General features: G+C 38.3%; 1 protein-coding gene across 5 annotated transcripts in view; it reads left to right on the forward strand.

Moving 5' to 3' along the window:
• Positions 1–7,475: 7,475 nt before the first annotated feature.
• The window catches only part of LOC120544766 (myosin-10), a 104,837-nt gene continuing 94,265 nt past the window's right edge, over positions 7,476–18,047 (forward strand). For 3 of the 5 annotated variants that reach the window (XM_039778722.1, XM_039778919.1, XM_039778990.1), the window contains exons 1-2: positions 7,476–7,649; positions 12,196–12,577. In XM_039778722.1, coding sequence (XP_039634656.1) covers positions 12,233–12,577 — 345 coding nt within the window. In that variant the 5' untranslated portion in view covers positions 7,476–7,649; positions 12,196–12,232. Of the gene's footprint in view, positions 7,650–11,854; positions 11,873–12,195; positions 12,578–18,047 lie in introns of those variants that run through there. The other 2 variants (XM_039778763.1, XM_039778842.1) reach the window with 2 other exon arrangements.

The raw sequence follows: 18,047 nt of genomic DNA on the forward strand, positions 1-18,047 counted from the left end.
GAGTTAAGCAAAATTGCCTCAAGTGATGGCACTTGAGTCAGCATCAGTTAGGTCTGAAGACTACACGTTAGTAAATGAAAAAGACAAAGCTAAGGAAGTACACCTCAACATTTTACATAACATACCCTACAAATCACCTTGTTGCTAAATTTGCCGACATTAACTCTTCCTGTACATTTTGTAAACAGAATATTGAAACAATATCTCACCTTTTTTTATTGTGAACTATCCAAAAGATTTTGGACAGATTTGGAGTCTTACTTTTTTGAACCCACCAACTTTGTCTACTCCTTTAACCTTAAAGATATCATCTGTTTCTACGATAATTCAGGAAATGGTGCTCTTGAGTATCTAATGAATTTCATCATTCTGTATGTCAAATTTTATATTCACAAGCAGAAATTGTCTAATTAATCTCCTAATTTTGTTCCTTTTTTCATAGAATTTAAAACTCTACTGAAGTCACTTAGATCGTTGGATAACAAAAAAGAATTAAAATTGTGGAAACTGCAGAGCTTTTTTCCCTGAAACCTCTGACTAATTGTAAATTTGTACCTCTTTTTATTTTTTTCTATGTAATGATTCTGTTATTTCATCGTTTGTATTGCTTCATATGTTTTTTATTTTTATCGTCATAAGTCTGTACACTTGATGTATATGTGCTATTGTTTACCTGATTCTTTGTATACTGCATTTTGTCAATACTTAAAAAAAAAAAGAAAAGAAGTAAATAAGATCTGGGGGCATTATAACTAGAGATGGCCCGATACCATTTTTTGCTTCCTGATACCGATTCTGATAGCTGAACTTACGTATCGGCCGATACAGCTGGAGGCTACATTAACCGGTACTAGCATCACACACCCAACTCTTGAACTGAATTGTCCCCAGTGGTGTTGCATTGTGGGTAATGCAGGCACCAGGTTTAAACAAGAAAGAAGAATGTGTGGAATAAAACAAACATGATACCTCTGCTTCAATAGATAGTGTAATAAAACCACTGTACATGTAACTTACTGACACTACTGTATTTATTGTCAAGCTCTTTAATTTGAGGGTGGTAAAATGTTCAATTTAATAATGTGGAAAAAATGCACAATCTTGCCGAGCCCAATTTTGATTTGATTTATTGGCCATGTTCCAGTAACGTACTTATTGGATGATGAGTCAATAACAAGCTGCAACAATATGTTTTATAACCATGAACATAAGTTTGACCTCACTTACAGAAACCTGTTACACAAGCAACTCCCTGCTTAGTGGGCTTTATACTTCCTCATACAGAAGACACAGAGTAACATGAGTATCCTGGAGTCGTTTTTTCTGACCACTTCTTGAATGTAAATCAATTAATGTTATTGGCTCTTTTGAAGTTACATTTCAGGTCTCCCCAGTGGATTTCCATCTACCCACTTAGAAAAGCACAAGGATACGTAATAATGATTGTTTTGTGACAGAACTTTCACACTTTCGTTCATAAATTCATCCCGTCTGTGTGTGACCTACCTACCACCTAGTATTTTCTAGTTTGCTTCTTTTGTATTACACACTGGGCATTTAGCCTAGCATAAAGTTAGCTAATCTAGCTTGTGTTCGTGGCAGACCTAGCTAAGTCACCATTAGCCCAAGTCTGTGCCTCTTATGTATTACAGTGGTTTCCAAACTTTTCATAACAAGGGCATCTTAAATGACACAAATAAGACGACATACCCCTTATCTGATATTTTATTACAGGCAGTGTATGCAACCCATGACTAAAATAGTCATACATTCTGTCATTGTGTTACTTACGAATGGAATTATAGTGAAAATAAATGATTTCCCTTTTTGCTGGGGATCCCGGAACTCCCTCAAGGACTCCTAGGGGTCCCCAGACCCCACTTTGAAAACCACTGTATTAGTATACATTCTGGTCACAGAGGAAACGATCAGTTTCTCTAAAAGACCGACAGCGTTGGAAAAACCCGGTACGTTGTTAAACTGAAGCTAAATTACAATTTCATAACTTGTTAATTTACCTGGATGATTTAAGATCTTCATAGGCATCAAAATGAATAACATTTGTTTCATTTCCCACATTTACTTTGAATTAAATCATGTCTAACAGCAAACCTCCTTTTGGCTCCTGACGGACATTTTATCAAGTTATAATATCCCAAAAAATAATATCACTTTTGTAATGTAAAGCAATCTGCCAGGGTGTCCTCACCATGGCAACTGCTCAGTCCTTCCAGAAGTTTTTTTGTAATTGTTGCGGGCAAAAATCCTTGATTATGCGGCATGTTTTCTTAAAAAATGCGATGGAATATGCGGGATATTTATGCAATTTTATGCGATGAAATTGCGGGAACTTGCAAAAACTGTGGTTTGGTGAAAAAGAGAAAAAAAAGTGCTTCCCCCAACACCCTGCGTTTTTTTTTTTTTACTTTATTTCAAAAAATAGTTACATATATTCAGTCATCGCAATACGTAAACAAATAGCCTAACATACAAAATATATACAAATAATATAGGCTAATATGAAAGTAAAAATAAAAGTAATAGTCTAAACAGAGGGAAATAAAAGATACAAAAGAGACAGACTTTCTAAAATCGTTAATAATATAGACAGCAGGAGCACTTAAAGAAATTTCAGATAATATCAGATATTAAGATAGCTTTCTTATTGGATACCAACTTAAGAGACTCAAAGTACATGTCAAATTCAACCTCCAATACCTGCTTTTCGATGAAGTTCACATTGCGTAATTACATCACTTCATAACGTTCCCATGGCAACAGGGGAAAATGGCTGCTCTTGTGTGAAGTAAATGCAACATTTTTCAACTTTCTGCTAAGATATATGTGACTTTTTTGCAACGAAAATGCGGGAATTATGAAATCATGCAAGCCCCGCATATTTTGCGCGGAAATCGGCAATTTATGCGGCGAAAGTGCGGCGTATTTGAAAAAATGCGGCCCCTGCATAAATATGCGGACTTTGGCTGATTATGCATTGAATTATGCGATGGCATAATCGCATTTTTCTGGAGGGACTGACTGCTTCACTTCTGTCACTGAACAGCAGCTCTCTGGCTCCATCTTGTGGCTACACAGAGTTAACGAGCCTGGAGACCTCCCTTCTCATGGCTGGTGCTGTCCTCTATGGTGGATATTTATTCATAATTCAAATTGAAAGTCCAAAGAAAAAACGAAGCAAGATCAAATTAAAAAATATTATTATTTTGCTATGCTACTGGGAAAAATCATGCCATAATTGAATTTAAAAATGAAAAAGGAAACTGAAAAAGCAAATGTAAAATGATTTTTTATTAGTTTTATATTTTTGAACATACAGAACATACAAACACAATTGAACAAGATCAAAAACCCTCTCCCATTCCCCACCCTCTGCGGTCTCGAAGAAAACAAAAACAAACAAATAAGCAAAAACAGAAATCACACCTTGCCAAGTCACTCTCCTCTACTTCTTGTGATGCTGAGGTCATTAGGACTGATACTTGTGCTGCTGCACCTTTCCATAGGTCTATAGTCGATGACTTGGCTTTGTTAATCCTTGCTGTAGAGAGCTCAAGCATAACTATGTCCAGAAAATACGCCAACCACTGTTTTATACAAAGCGAGTGGGGGGGCAGCATTGAGCTATCATTTTCTTGGTTGCGGTTGTGCCGGCTAGCCATAAAATGATTTATCTTTTGAATTTTACATTTGAATTTAACATTTTGCTTTTCGATTTAACATTTGACTATTCGATTTAACATTTGGCTTTTCCCATTTTGATTTAACATTTAGATTTTTGATTTAACATTTGGCTTTTCCTATTTCAATTTAACATTTGGCTTTTCTACTGACAGATGTCAAAAGTGGAGGCGTGGCCCAGGGCTGGACTGGCCGTCTGGCATACCGGGCATTTTCCCGGTGGGCCGACACACTTTTGGGCCGAATCGCCGATATAAATAGGCCTTTTTTTTTTTGGCCGGGCCAGCCCATAAAGAACTCACAGCGGCCCATTGGTTAATTTTCTTTATTGGCACTGGCCTGACCCAATAAAATCCAGGAACCCCCTTCCCCACTCCGGGTGCAAATTTACGAATCCCACTATGGCCACGCCTCCCGGCCCGGACCGTGCATTCATGGACATGAACGCGCCATGAGACACGAGCTGTAATAGTTATGCTGGAAGTTTAGCATCCACGTTAAAATGGACAAACGACCACCAAAATGCAAGGGAGGTGCAGAGAAATTACAGGAGAAAAAGATTATGAATCTATACAGGCGGATTCCTCAAAATGTGCCAAACTTTCTGACATGTTTGGGGCTGTAGTAACTGCTTCAACATCATCATTACCTGAACCCGAGGAGGAGGAGAGGTGGCTGGCTATACAGAGAAGCAGAAACAACATCATGACAGGAAAGAAGGCGAGGAGGAGGAGAGTGACCATGACAGGGCCATGGGAGCGAGTGAGGAAAAGATGGAAGAGAGAGTAGATGACGACGTGGTAAGGATTAGGCAAATTAACACGGACTCTCAGGGTGTGTGTGTGTGTGTGTGTGTGTGTGTGTGTGTGTGTGTGTGTGTGCGCGCGCGCGCGCGCGTCACGTACATAACGATAACAAGCAGTTTGAAAAGGCTAGCGGAGCCTGTTGGGTAGCTGAAAAGTCTGTGTGATCTATAAAATCAGTGATGATACAAGCATCAGTGTTCCTTGAATGGCCTAATTAGCTTCTCTTGTATTGGTGCTCTTTCCCAGGGCATATACTGTACTACTCTCAGCTTTATTGTAGCTTTTGGGAAGGGTTATAGTTATGGTTATAGTATTTAGCAGACACTTGTGTCCAAAGCGACAAAATATGAATCTTACAATAGTTAAAATTAACAGTAAACTGTTTTTAAAGTTTCTAAGCCAATATTAAGCAAAATAGTAATAATAACAATAATGGCAATACAATATCAAATATCAATAATAAAAAAATAATAAAAATACAATAAATATACAAATCATAACTCTAAGAATGAATGAATTGTAGTGAAGTCTAAGATCAACAGATAAGTCTTGAGACCCCTCTTGAAGTATCCAAAATGATCACATGAACGCTGAACACTAGGCAACTCATATCATAGAATGCACGCATATTTTAAGAGGACTGTCTGCAGGGAATGTGTCTGACCAATAACGATGGGTGTGGGCCGCCTGGGCTAAAAATGCCAGGGCCGATTTTTTGTCCCAGTCCAGCCCTGGCGTGGCCCAAAGGCTGGTGGGAGGGTCTGAAACAAAAGGGGTGCAGAGGCACCTTATGGACAGCAGGGGGAGCTGACTGCTGGGAAACACAGTTGTGGAGCACCAGGCTGGCTTGGCCTCTTGTTTCACTTTAGATGATAGAAACTGATAATGTAGGCTAAACACAAACGACATTTCATACAACAACAGTGAAGTTTTCATGTAGTTACCATAATTGGGCCTGTGTACTTTTTCATTCATTTGATTTCCGTTAATATTGATGACAATGTGTTCAAACCGAAAACCAGCCATATTTCAGGAAATAAACTTGTCCATGATTCTATTGAGAGACATCCAGCTGACAGCGCGGTCCCAGCCGCCACCAGCTGGCTGTCACGTCAAATGTTAAATCAAAATGGGAAAAGCCAAATGTTAAATCAAAATGGGAAAAGCCAAATGTTAAATCGATATGTAAAATTCAAAAGATTAATAATTTTACATTTCAGCTTTGCTTTTTCAGTTTCCTTTTTCTTTTTTAAATTCAATTATGGTATGATTTTTCCTAGTGGTGTAGTAAAATAATAATATTTTTAATTTGATATTGCTTCGTTTTCTCTTTGGACTTTCAATTTGAATTATGAATAAATATATCCTCCATACATGGTCAGTATTAGTAATGTCTGTCTTTATGCAACAGAGGGCACTATTTCAACACAATTAAATATTTTGCCAGTCGGAAAAGCAAAGTACAGTACAGGCCAAAAGTTTGGACACACCTTCTCATTCAATGCGTTTCCTTTTTATTTTCATGACTATTTACATTGTAGATTCTCACTGAAGGCATCAAAACTATGAATGAACACATATGGAATTATGTACTTAACAAAAAAGTGTGAAATAACTGAAAACATGTCTTATATTATAGTTTCTTCAAAGTAGCCTCCCTTTGCATTTTTTATTAATCAGGGAAAAACTTCCACTAATTAACCCTGACAAAGCACACCTGTGAAGTGAAAACCATTTCAGGTGACTACCTCATGAAGCTCATTGAGAGAACACCAAGGGTTTGCAGAGTTATCAAAAAAAGCAAAGGGTGGCTACTTTGAGGAATCTAAAATATAAGACCTGTTTTCAGTTATTAACATTGATATTACATTCCATAATGAAATTCAATGTAATCATGAAAAATAAAGAAACACATTGAATGAGAAGGTGTGTCCAAACTTTTGGCCTGTACTGTATAATCAAACATAAAAGACATAATTAATGCCTGTGTTTGCAGGATATATGTTAGATTCCTGGGTGTTAGCTGCATGGTGACAAAGGTTGACTGAGCTTTTGCAGTTGAAGCTCCCAGAATCTGAAACACTATTGCCATTTCTTTCTTTTAAGTCCCTCATTTAAATTTTTTCTAATAATATTTTTTTTGTAATACCTTAGAAACCTAATATGGTTCTTGTGGTTTACCTTTCCATATATTGCAGTCTTCTCTTCTTTCACTTTTTAGTTGTATCCTCCTGTATCTGATGATCTCATAGTATTGATAATATTTGCATTTGCCCTTTTAAATTATATGCATTGTTTGTTTTTTTCTTTTTCCTGTAAAAACTTTACAACTTTGTTAAGACAAGTGCTATACAAAAAAATTATTTAATATATAGTAGGTCTATACTATATTATTATTTTAAATTAGAAAAAATAGATCAGGTAAGATATATAAAAAGACATATGAAATTAGACAAACTAAGATAACACGTTATTAATCCCCAGGGGAGAAATTGGATGTTGCAACATAACAAATAACAAAGATACAAAAAAGGATTAAAAATAGAGATAAAAAATAGAACCGCACAATAAATCTAAATTTAATTAAAGTTAATTTAATTATAATTAAATTAGAAGATGAGAGTGAAAAGACAGCAAGAAATTAAATAGTACAATAAGATAAAGTGTGTATTCAGTCTTTTCTTATTTGTGTCTATATGAAATGGACAAATACAAATATGGCCCGACTATTCCGACGTTGACTATAATATGAGTAAAAATTTGCTTTGAATGTCCTACAACCATGTAAAGCCGCAGCAGCATCCATCGGTCTGCAGGTGTTGACATCTTGGGCGGCAGTCGTCAACTATCAAAGTTTTGGGATGGAAATTATTTCGGACCAATTGCGGTTAGGCATCACACTCTGAGAGCCAATCACATTCCAGATTTGTATTGTGGGTGTGTCCCACAAAGAGTGCGGCGGTGCGGTGCAACCTCCCTGGCCGGCGAGAGTTCGGTTGAGAGGGTACTGGATGGTGGGTGAGTACCACTGATGAGAGAGCGGGCAAAAGAAGAGACTATTTTAGCACGCATTGAAGGACTATTACATTTATCTACTGGATACTGCTAAGCACCTGGGCAGGGTTTCTTCATCTACTCTGTGTGGTAAGTTAAGCAGAAAAGACAGGGCCGTTCATTGTGGTGAGGATGTAAGTGGTTAGCAACAGTAACGTTAGCTAGCGGATTATTGTTCCATGACTTTTCAATGATGGAGGACCATCAGCTTTGCTAATAGCCAGCGCCGCAGAGCCAATGTGCTTTTTGTATCAGTCTATATAGTCTTGAATTAACATTTGTGATGCATGTATCTGTTTTAGAAGTAGTACTCTTTAGGAGCTACCGTAAAACGGAGTGGTCATTGTCCGCTTGCTTTTATCCCCACCCAGCCGTCTTTGAGACACCCACACCCATGATGGGATTTTGCGTCATCCCTAAAACTCTTATTTGAATAGGAATTAGACTATTTTGGATTTGTGTTCACCTTCTACTTGCTTAAAGTCAACAAAACCGCCAGCATAGACCCACCGTTGTGTTTTGTTGGTTAACCAGAGCTGTGGAGTCCCTGCAGGCATCATTTCGAGCGGGTGGAATATAATGCACAGCACGCCAACTTTATGCTAACGTTAGCAGGCTAACCTAGCCGATGCAGCGGTTTGGCCCAGCCGGTGTATGTCATGCTGCATTTATTTGGTGTAGGAATAATCGGAAAAAGGAATTCCTGACAATTAACGTTACTGGTGCAGCAAAAAGTCTTGGACAAAATCACGAATATAAAGCTTCAAACTGGAAATAAATACTGGAAACGGGTATTGTTTAAGCGCTCTGAGCAATGAAATAAAACCCATCTTCTTTGTAGCATCCATGTCCCCCCTTACGACTTAAAGCTCATGAACACACAGAAGTCGGAAGAACGACTTCCCATCTCGGGAAATGGAACCATCCGAGGAGCACGTGAATGCAGCATTAGTCACTAACGAGCAATTTCACAGCTAATTGCAATTTTGTGGCCCTCCTCTGTTGGAATATCCTACCAGAGGTGTAGTGTGCTATTCTATATTCCAGTGTTGTAGAGCTGAATGAGGAATAAAAGTGTAAAACAGTTTTTCCAACTCCAAGTGAGGGGATGCAGTGACATGGCAGCCAGCGGCCACACTGATCCCCGGTCTCTTGCCCTGACCTAGATTCGTGTCTAATCAGCGCCTGATTTAAGCATTGGACTTGATTGTAGGTTAAATATCTCTGAGCATTCGTCAGCTGATGTTGTCTCAGATTAATAAGAAACCTGCAGGGTTGGTGTTTTCAGTCATGGCTAACATTCAGACTGGTCCGTGTATCAGCTGTTGAGGGCATCAAGTGCCAGGTTTTACTGAGTCAACGCTTCTGTCTTTTTTTAGCTCAGTTTATGGAAGTATATGCATTCATTATTGATAGTGTATTTCTATCTTCAATTGGTTGATATCGTAAGCATAAAACTACGGTGGCCAACAGGGGCAAATGCACTGCAACTTAATGAAACACACGCAAATAAACAAAACACAAGCAAATTAAGAAAAACATCTTCATTAATTTGACAACACATGCGCAGCGTTTAGCAAATGCGCTGCAAATACACATAACACAGCCAAATACACAAACACGCTGCAAATACAGAAACAATGCAAAAAGAAAAGCACACAAACTCCAAAACAGAAATGATGCAAAAAGAAAAGCACACAATCCCCGAAAACAAATGCAACAAAAAAAACGCTGCATCCAGATTACACAACGGAAGTTCTCCAGGCCTCTAGGGGGAGCGCTAAGTGGAAGATGGAGATGTTTTCTTAATTCGCTTGTGTTTTGTCTATTTGCGTGTGTTGCAGTGCGTTTGCCCCTGTCGACCACCGTATAAAACCACTCCTCAGTCTTTTTTGTATTATATGTAGGACTGCAGCTAATGATTATTTTCCATCATCATTACATCGGAGTATTTTCTTGATTACTTATTTGGTCAATGTCCAAAAATGCCCTCACTGTTTCCTTAAGCCCAAGGAGATATCTTAAAATTATTTTCACTATTTACTAATCTGCCATTTTTTTTTCCTGAAGAATTGTTTGCCCTGTAAAATGTCAGATGATCTTAAAAATCTTATAAAATAAATAAATAAATAAAAAACTAATCACATTTCCGCCTTATTATTGCACAACACAGTCAGGGTTTGCCTTGGCCTTTGAAGAGGCTCAAATGGTGAAGTAACTGTACATGTGGGTTGGTTTTGCACAGGGATGGAGGTGTAAAGGCTTGAGCACACAAGTCTGTGTGGGCCAAACAAGTCCTTCTGGAAAAATTGCAAAGTAATGACAGCAAATTAATCCAACTAAAAGACAGAATATACATAATTCACATTACATTTTTATTTAGTATATTTCTGAAAAATAAATGTGCTTTTATTAAAAAAGGAACCTAAGGAGTTTGTAGGGGGTCATCCAGGTGCTCCCTCTCATGCTCATTCTGTCACTGTTTATAAGAGATGATGATTCAGAAGGCTCTGCTGTAAATGCTGATTGAGACACTAGTTTTGGTGTATTTTATGCTCACTCGCCTTTTTCTCCACACGATACATACACTTACTGTATATACGAACAGGTACACAGTATGGATCTAATGTTTTCGGATGACCAACATTTTTCTACTAGTAGTACTTTAATATAAGGTTACAAGTCCCTGCTGAGTTATGACAGGCAAGGAGCAACTACCATGGGGGTCTGTGATAAGCTGTAACACTTGACAATTATTCAGACATGCCCTTAAATATACTTATTAAACCTGGCGTTCAAAATGGTCATCAAGCAAGCAAACCGCATTGGCCGTTGAAAACCTGACTTCTTGTTATTTTAAAGATTCTAGTCATTTAAATTACAATAGAAGTTTTCTTGGAGCCAGCATTTAGCAGCCATTAGAGAAACTGCATCATATTTAAAGCACTTAACCATCAGCTTCAACATTAAGCTGTTTTGATGGCCGCTTGGTTGAATCAACGTCTTACCTGAAATGGTCAAAATGTTTGTCATGGTGCTACCACGGTTGGCATTAACGATATTATATAACAATATGATATAATTGGCTATTGGTGATTGGCTATTGTGGTCAATTTAGCAATTCAATGAGCAGGACTGCTTTATGGCAAGATTGGAATTTTTATATGATTTTTTTGCATCTAGTTTGATTTAAGACGTTCCTGTTTGGTTATTTTACCCATTAACAATTTTTGAATTGCTTTCCCAGAAAATGCATTATATTATAATAAAAATAATTGAAATTGGAATATAAAATTACATATACCATGATAAACAATTTCCCCACTAAACTATTACTGGCCCCTAAACCTTGTCCAGCAAATGTTCCTGTTAGCTGCTCTGACGCTTTCAGCTCTGGTGCTGAATGTTAGCGAAGTCAGCTAAACCACTTTTGAACCAGACACTGGTACAATCTCCTCTACTGCCGCCCAGTGACATTCACTGTTCGGCTGACAGAATTGTATAATGCCCAATTTTTATTTCTTTGACTTTGTGGGAAAATCTAAATTTTGGCCTAAACTGGCAACTCTGGAGTCAAACTTGGAAACATTTCATTCTGGGTACAACCCAAGGGGGTAATCCAGCCTCCGCAAAGCGTACCTCTTATGGAGCCATTTTGATGCTAATAAGCCATCACCTGTCGTTAGCATCCCATTGACTGCCATTCATTTTGGCGTCACTTTGACAGTGAATAACTTTACATCTGAAGCGTTTAAAGACTATTTGTCTATTGTTTATGTCTTCTTCTTTTTTTTTTTATTAATATTTTTGAAAGAATCCATTGTTTATTTCTAAAGAAACACGACAATGTATAAAAGGCTCCATTACCGTGTATCTCACGTTATGGCCCCGGAGCAGCCGTTTTTATAAAAATAGGCTAACGATTGTGTCATAACCACCCAACTTTCTGTTGCATAGTAGATAAATTATTGTACAGTACAGGAGAAGCTCACAGGCAACTGGGGGGACGTGGAGGCATACAGTCAAAATGACAAAATAATTCATCAGAATACTTACCAAAAGTTGCTCCTACACTTATTGACAGCTCCTACTCACGCTCTCTGTCTCTGCAAGATTGAATGATTGAGATTTCTCTTGGCACAGCTACCAGAAGACTTCCAACTTTCAGACACGTTGCTCACGTCACATCTACATCGTCAAGCTCAGTTGGAGGCTGCGCAGTAACGCTCAGCCGGAAAAGTGCTTCTAACAGACTTCACTGGTCTCTGTGGAAGTCTACGGCGTGGCTTTGTCCATTCATTTTACTGTCTATGGTACAACCCTACACCTAACACAGAATTAAATTATTGCTGTAACACAGCTAGGCCTTTTGTCACAGAAGACATTTTGACATTTCACAGTAGGAAAAGCACAGGTGTTATGCTAAAATGAATGATGGCTAAATTGCATTTAGCTGCTTTTCAGTCAAAATGTCCGCAGTAAAAAAAAAAGCCTATTTAAAGTACCAACAATCTTGAGTCACAGTGGTGGTAACTTCTGTGCTCTATAAGGTGAATAGTGTGACATTAGTCAGTTGCATGTAGCATTTTTTTTGTTGTTGGTCAGGTTAACATTATACTTTCTCTCCTTCCCACAGGTGGCATAGTGTGTTCTGCTTCTGGTTTCCAACAGAAATGTCACAGAGGAGTGGGCAGGAGGACCCGGAGCGGTACCTCTTTGTGGACCGTGCCGTGGTCTACAACCCGGCCGCACAGGCCGACTGGACTGCCAAGAGGCTGGTATGGATCCCATCAGAACGCAATGGCTTCGAGGCTGCCAGTGTTCGTGAGGAGCGTGGGGATGAGGTGGTGGTGGAGCTGGCAGAGAATGGGAAGAAGGCGGTGGTCAACAAGGATGACATCCAGAAGATGAACCCGCCAAAGTTCACCAAAGTAGAGGACATGGCGGAACTCACCTGCCTAAATGAAGCCTCTGTGCTTTACAACCTCAAAGACCGCTACTACTCCGGCCTCATCTATGTAAGTATTTGTCATTCACTCACAGCTACCTGTAACGACATGTAATCATCTTTGTCCACATTGAAGAAACTAAATTGAATTGTGAAAAAATTAAGTTGATATTTTAATTGTACTGTTTTATCAGCATCACCACCATAAGAGTTGATGTAAACAGTTCCATCCAACTGTCTATTAGCCCCTCTACCAATACTTTTTTATTTTGTTATAAATATATTTCTTTTTTGTCAGACTTGATTTACATCTAGTAATCTCAGTGTACAGTAATGCCTTGGGAAGCCAAGTCAGTGGTAGGGTTGTGTACCGAAATCTGTACTTTTGTGGACTGTACCGATCGAATTATGTCGGTACTACCGAGGACCGATTCACGTTAAATCAAACGTTGCCAAATTTCCATACCTGAGAGCGTGTAATAAGACACACACACACACACACACACACACACACACACACACACACACACACACACACACACACACACACACACACTACATTACATTACATTACATTACATTACATGTCATTTAACTGACGCTTTTATCCAAAGCGACTTACAATGAAGTGCTTTCAACTCTGAAGGTTCAAACTCCAGACAACAAGTACTAAGTGCAAGTACATTAGCTTTAAATAAGCAAAGCTACAAAGAGCCATATGAAAGTGAAGCTTCAAGAAAAAAAAAAAATATATATATATATATATATATATATATTATATATATGTTTATGTATATATATATATGTATTTTTTTTTTTTTTTTTTTTTTTTTATCTTTTTTCATGTTTATCCGAGGTGTAGTCGGAAGAGATGTGTTTTTAGCCTTCGGCGGAAGATGTGTAGGCTTTCGGCCATCCTGATGTCAATAGGGAGGTCATTCCACCATTTAGGAGCCAGGACAGCAAACAGACTGTCAGGATTTTGTTGAGTGATTAGTTCTGCCTCGCTGTGAGGGGGCAGCAAGCAGGTTGGCTGATGCAGAGCGGAGTGGGGGGGTTGGGGTATATGGTTTGACCATGTCCTGGATGTACATGCTGGGGCTGTAGTGTGAGAGAACTTAGGGAGGTTGAAGACACACACACACACACACACACACACACACACACACAACAAACACACACACACACACACACAGAGCTGCGAAGCCAGAACGAAACTAGGTTGACTCAGCAGTTTGTTTGTTTGTTTGTTTGCTTTACATAAACATTAAAGAGCAGTTAAAAAGAGATAGAAAATAAAAACGGGCTTAAATAGAATAAGATACAAATACAAGAATAAAAGTTACAGTGCAGTGTGAGGAATTAATAATTATTTGTTTTAATAGGTTGTAGGGATGGGTTTGGGAGGGGAGAGGGAGAGTTTTTATTTTTGTGTGGAGTGTAAAATCTTCTAAATAAATAAGAAAATGTTCTAAATAAATAGGATAAATAAGTTTAGAATTATTTTTACAACTGAAATTAATCTTTTGTTATTACAGAAGGAAAGTACCGAAAAAAGGTACCGTTGGATACTGGAACCAAATTTCAGGTACCGGTAAAAATGTGAAAGGTACCCTAGTCAGTGGACAGTGTGTTGTATTGTAATGCATTATACCATATTACTGAATCCCCCTAGGATTCCTTTATTCACATAGTCTAAAATCTGGAGCAAGTAACCTTCAATGTCTTAAAATGAACAATTTATCTACAAATCTTATCCATTGCATTTCATACTTGATTCTCTAAATTCAAGAGACTAAAAAACACATTTCCTTTTAACGAGCAAGCTAGCATGTCCTACATAAGCTGCCGATTTCCCCTGTGATTATGACCCACTTAGTGACATGCATTCCTGGAATAGCCCAGACACAGAGCTTGTGGGCCACCTGAAACTCTTGGAGGAGGCAAGAGAAGTTCACACTCAGAGGCCCGGACACAAAGACAGAAATGAGCTTAGCTAAACTAGATTTTACTTGGGCAGATTGGGAAAAAGATGGTTTGTTTCCTTTCCAGTCATATTGGTTGATTACTTAGTTTGTAGATGATTAGGATTTAGACTGCGGAACATCTCTCCACTCAGTAAGAGATTTTCATTAAATAATATCAGAAACAAATGGTTACAGCTGGGATTGTCTGAAATAATTTACATCCTACATGTACAGCTTTTCAAAACAATCTTTCCCTTTAGGTCAGGGGATTATTCGTCAGTTGTTCCAATAACATTAGTTTTTAAGGGAAATGACTTGCCGTTGAAAGTACATTTGTGGTTTTCTGCACTTGGCCATTCAGGGCTCAACGCTAACTTTTTAAAGTGCTTGCCGGCTTGGAAACCAGGCATCAGCTCTACAGTGAAATACAGTCACACTTTAACTGTCAGCATTTTAACTGTTTAATCCAGTTACTACTGTAGCTAATGGTAGGCTAATGTTACCTGTTGCCAAGTGTAACGTGTTATTACTGTTTTCTAGCGTGACATGCAGCGATGTTTCTGTTGCCTGTAACGTCTGTTTCTGAGCATCAGAGAGCAGCGCAGACATTTCGGTGGCACCATAATGAGGCACCGAAAAACGCGTTGCTATTCCATCTGGTAGAGACCGGGCACCAGTGCCATATTAGCACCGGATTTTAACATGTGCCGTTAACGTGAACAGAAAATTTCGTTGCCTGTATCTTTTCACAGCAAACGCTCGTGTGGAAAGAAGTCGCACAGCAGCTGAAATGTTGTGTTGCACACAAATCAAATATTGACTCCTTTTGAAATAAAATTTTCCAATAAACACAAATATTGAACAGGTGGTTGCCAAAGGGGGCAACCAGAGGCCACGAAACGGTTGCCAATTGACTCAATCTCAACCGTTACTGTCGAGCCCTGCCATTGAGACTGAGCTTTGGAGGCTTTATGGACGAGGTCATGACATTTAAAATCTTAATGAAGACACTGTGTATTGATGAGGCATAATTACATCACTGTCATCATTCAGTAGATGACCTGCCAAACTACCAGCATTATGACATTATCTTCCTCAGTGGAATAATCACAGGAAAGAATCCATTTGCAGGTATTTTTTACTCGGTTGGGATTCGAGTGTGATATTCCAAGAGCTATTTTGCATTAGTGTATGCACTTTATTATTATTGGTTTTTTTATTGTTTTTTTTTTGCACAAATTGACAATACAGTTACAGTGCTTGTGAGTGCAATTATATATAATAAAATAACAAAATTAGAAAAAAACATACATAAAAATAAATAAAATAACAATAAATAAAAGTAAGACAGACAAACGAAACAATCAACAGCTCAAACTGCAAGTTACTAAGAATATCTTTTATCCACAAAGCATGAGATGGTGGTCTTGATGATTTCAATCTCAATAATATTAAACATCTAGCCACCAATGTTACAAAGTATCAGCTCTGCTTGTAGCTTAGCTAAAGGTAACCGAGAGATGCCAAAAAGAGCATTAATAGCATCTGGCTCGGTAAGTGAATGTGGTTTGCTGATGTCTTTTGACATTTTTCACAGGAGGGGTCAATACGTTTTCGAAAGTCTAACTTTGGTCCAAAATGTGCGATGAATAACTTTTCATTGGGTCAACCCATGAAGTATGCACCTGTTTAATAATACCCCCCCCCCAAACTTATTCTGAGATGACCTCCCCTAAATCCTTTTAGAGTTAAGAGAAGTTGAAGATAACCCTAGACCACATAGAAAATAGAGGTGTGAATCTTCACTGATCTCCCGATTCGATTACATTATCAGGTCTTCGATTCGATATCTCGATGCATCACGATGCTTCAAAATACATTTTTCTATTAAAGCCATATATGCCCAAGCTGCAATACGTAACTTCAGACTGGAATGATGAAGTGTTTGGGTTCATTTCTTTAAGGTAGCTACCACGAAGGTTGACCTATTTTGGATTAGTCATATACCACGCTACTTTTAACCAGCAAATCTATTGTGCTGTATTGGAATAACTGACTTCAGACAACTCTTTAACAAAAAAAGGTACTGTTTACTGAACAATAACTTAAATATATAAATTATATTTAGCCGTTAGATTCAATAACAAAAAAACAACACAAATCACACCCTTCAAATATGCTAACTGCAATATTTCTTCAAATGATATTACACACAACTACCCCTTTACCCGTTTCTCTATCAGTTTCCACTTAAAAACACTCCAGCTACACCAAATGATTCCTCCTTAACAACAGTTTCAATGTAAAACTTACTCAAACCCTATTAAACCACTGTGTTAACACACACGCCGAGAGGAAAAAAAAGAAAAAAGTTGCGGGCTCATGTGGACGTGCAGCAGGACGTTTTCTTCAGTGAAGCAAACACACAGAAATCGAACTTACAGTTAACTGTTAGTCCAAGAAACACAGCTCAAACACGAAAACCAGTCACCAGCTACGGCAAAGTCCTCTTCAGCAGGGAAACACGCTGTCGTCCTCTCAGGTCCAAAATCAGCGTCCTCCTAACCAGCATGTCTCCGCTATTAGCTCCAACTTTAGCTAGTCAGTTAGCTCCAACTTTAGCCAGGCACACTAGCACAACGTTTGTTCTAAACCACTGCTGTTAGACAGGAAAAGTGCCGTAGTGTAGCTACACCTCTTCAGCTTCGTTATTACACTTAGATCTTCTCCAAGCTAACTATGCTAGTGTCTCTCGATGTTTCTCAGTGTTTTCTTTCCTCTTCTCGATTTGCGATCCTCTCCACTCTCCCGTGTCTACGCTCAGCCATTTTGCGTGTGTGTGTGTCTGTTTGTTTGTGTGTCTGTCTGTCTGTGTGTGTGTGAAATGGGTTAGCTAGGCTACTGAGAATGTTATTTTTCATTTGAATGTTTATGCCGCGGCCGGAAAATTAACGAGCGACGTCATTGCGTTATAATCGCTTATGGTGGGCCACTGCATCGATGCAGCATCGTCCATGTCCGCATGCCGATGCATCGATTATTTGATTAATTTCAACACCTCTAATAGAAAATGCACATAGAAAATGCACCATTCGATAAGGAAGATGGAAAAACATGGTTCGGAGCTGAGGTAGAAAAAGACTGTATGCCAAAATAGTGTTTCAATTGGTTCCAAATTCTTCAGGAAGTTTCTACCATTATATTTCTAACATATATGGGGAGATGGGGCAGTTGATGGGAGAGTGGACAAGAGATGTCAACGACACTGGTTTAGAGGAGAAGGACTCCATAGCCAGCCATGCAGGAAATGTGAGATTATACTTTTGGTGGATGCTTTTTTGACAACTCTTAGTATATCTTATGGATCAGTGTAGGTAGCGCTACAACTTATAATTATTTTCATAATTGATAAATATGAAATATATGGTCTATAGAATGTCAGACAATGGTAAAAAAAAAAATATATATATATATATAATAAGAAATATTCCTATATAAGAAGCTGGAACCAGTAAATGTGTAATGTGTAAATTTTTAGCTTTAAAAATTCCTAATTGATTATCAACACTGTTG

This window comes from Perca fluviatilis, chromosome 1 (genome assembly GCF_010015445.1).
Source record: "Perca fluviatilis chromosome 1, GENO_Pfluv_1.0, whole genome shotgun sequence".
NCBI classification, from domain to species: domain Eukaryota; kingdom Metazoa; phylum Chordata; class Actinopteri; order Perciformes; family Percidae; genus Perca; species Perca fluviatilis.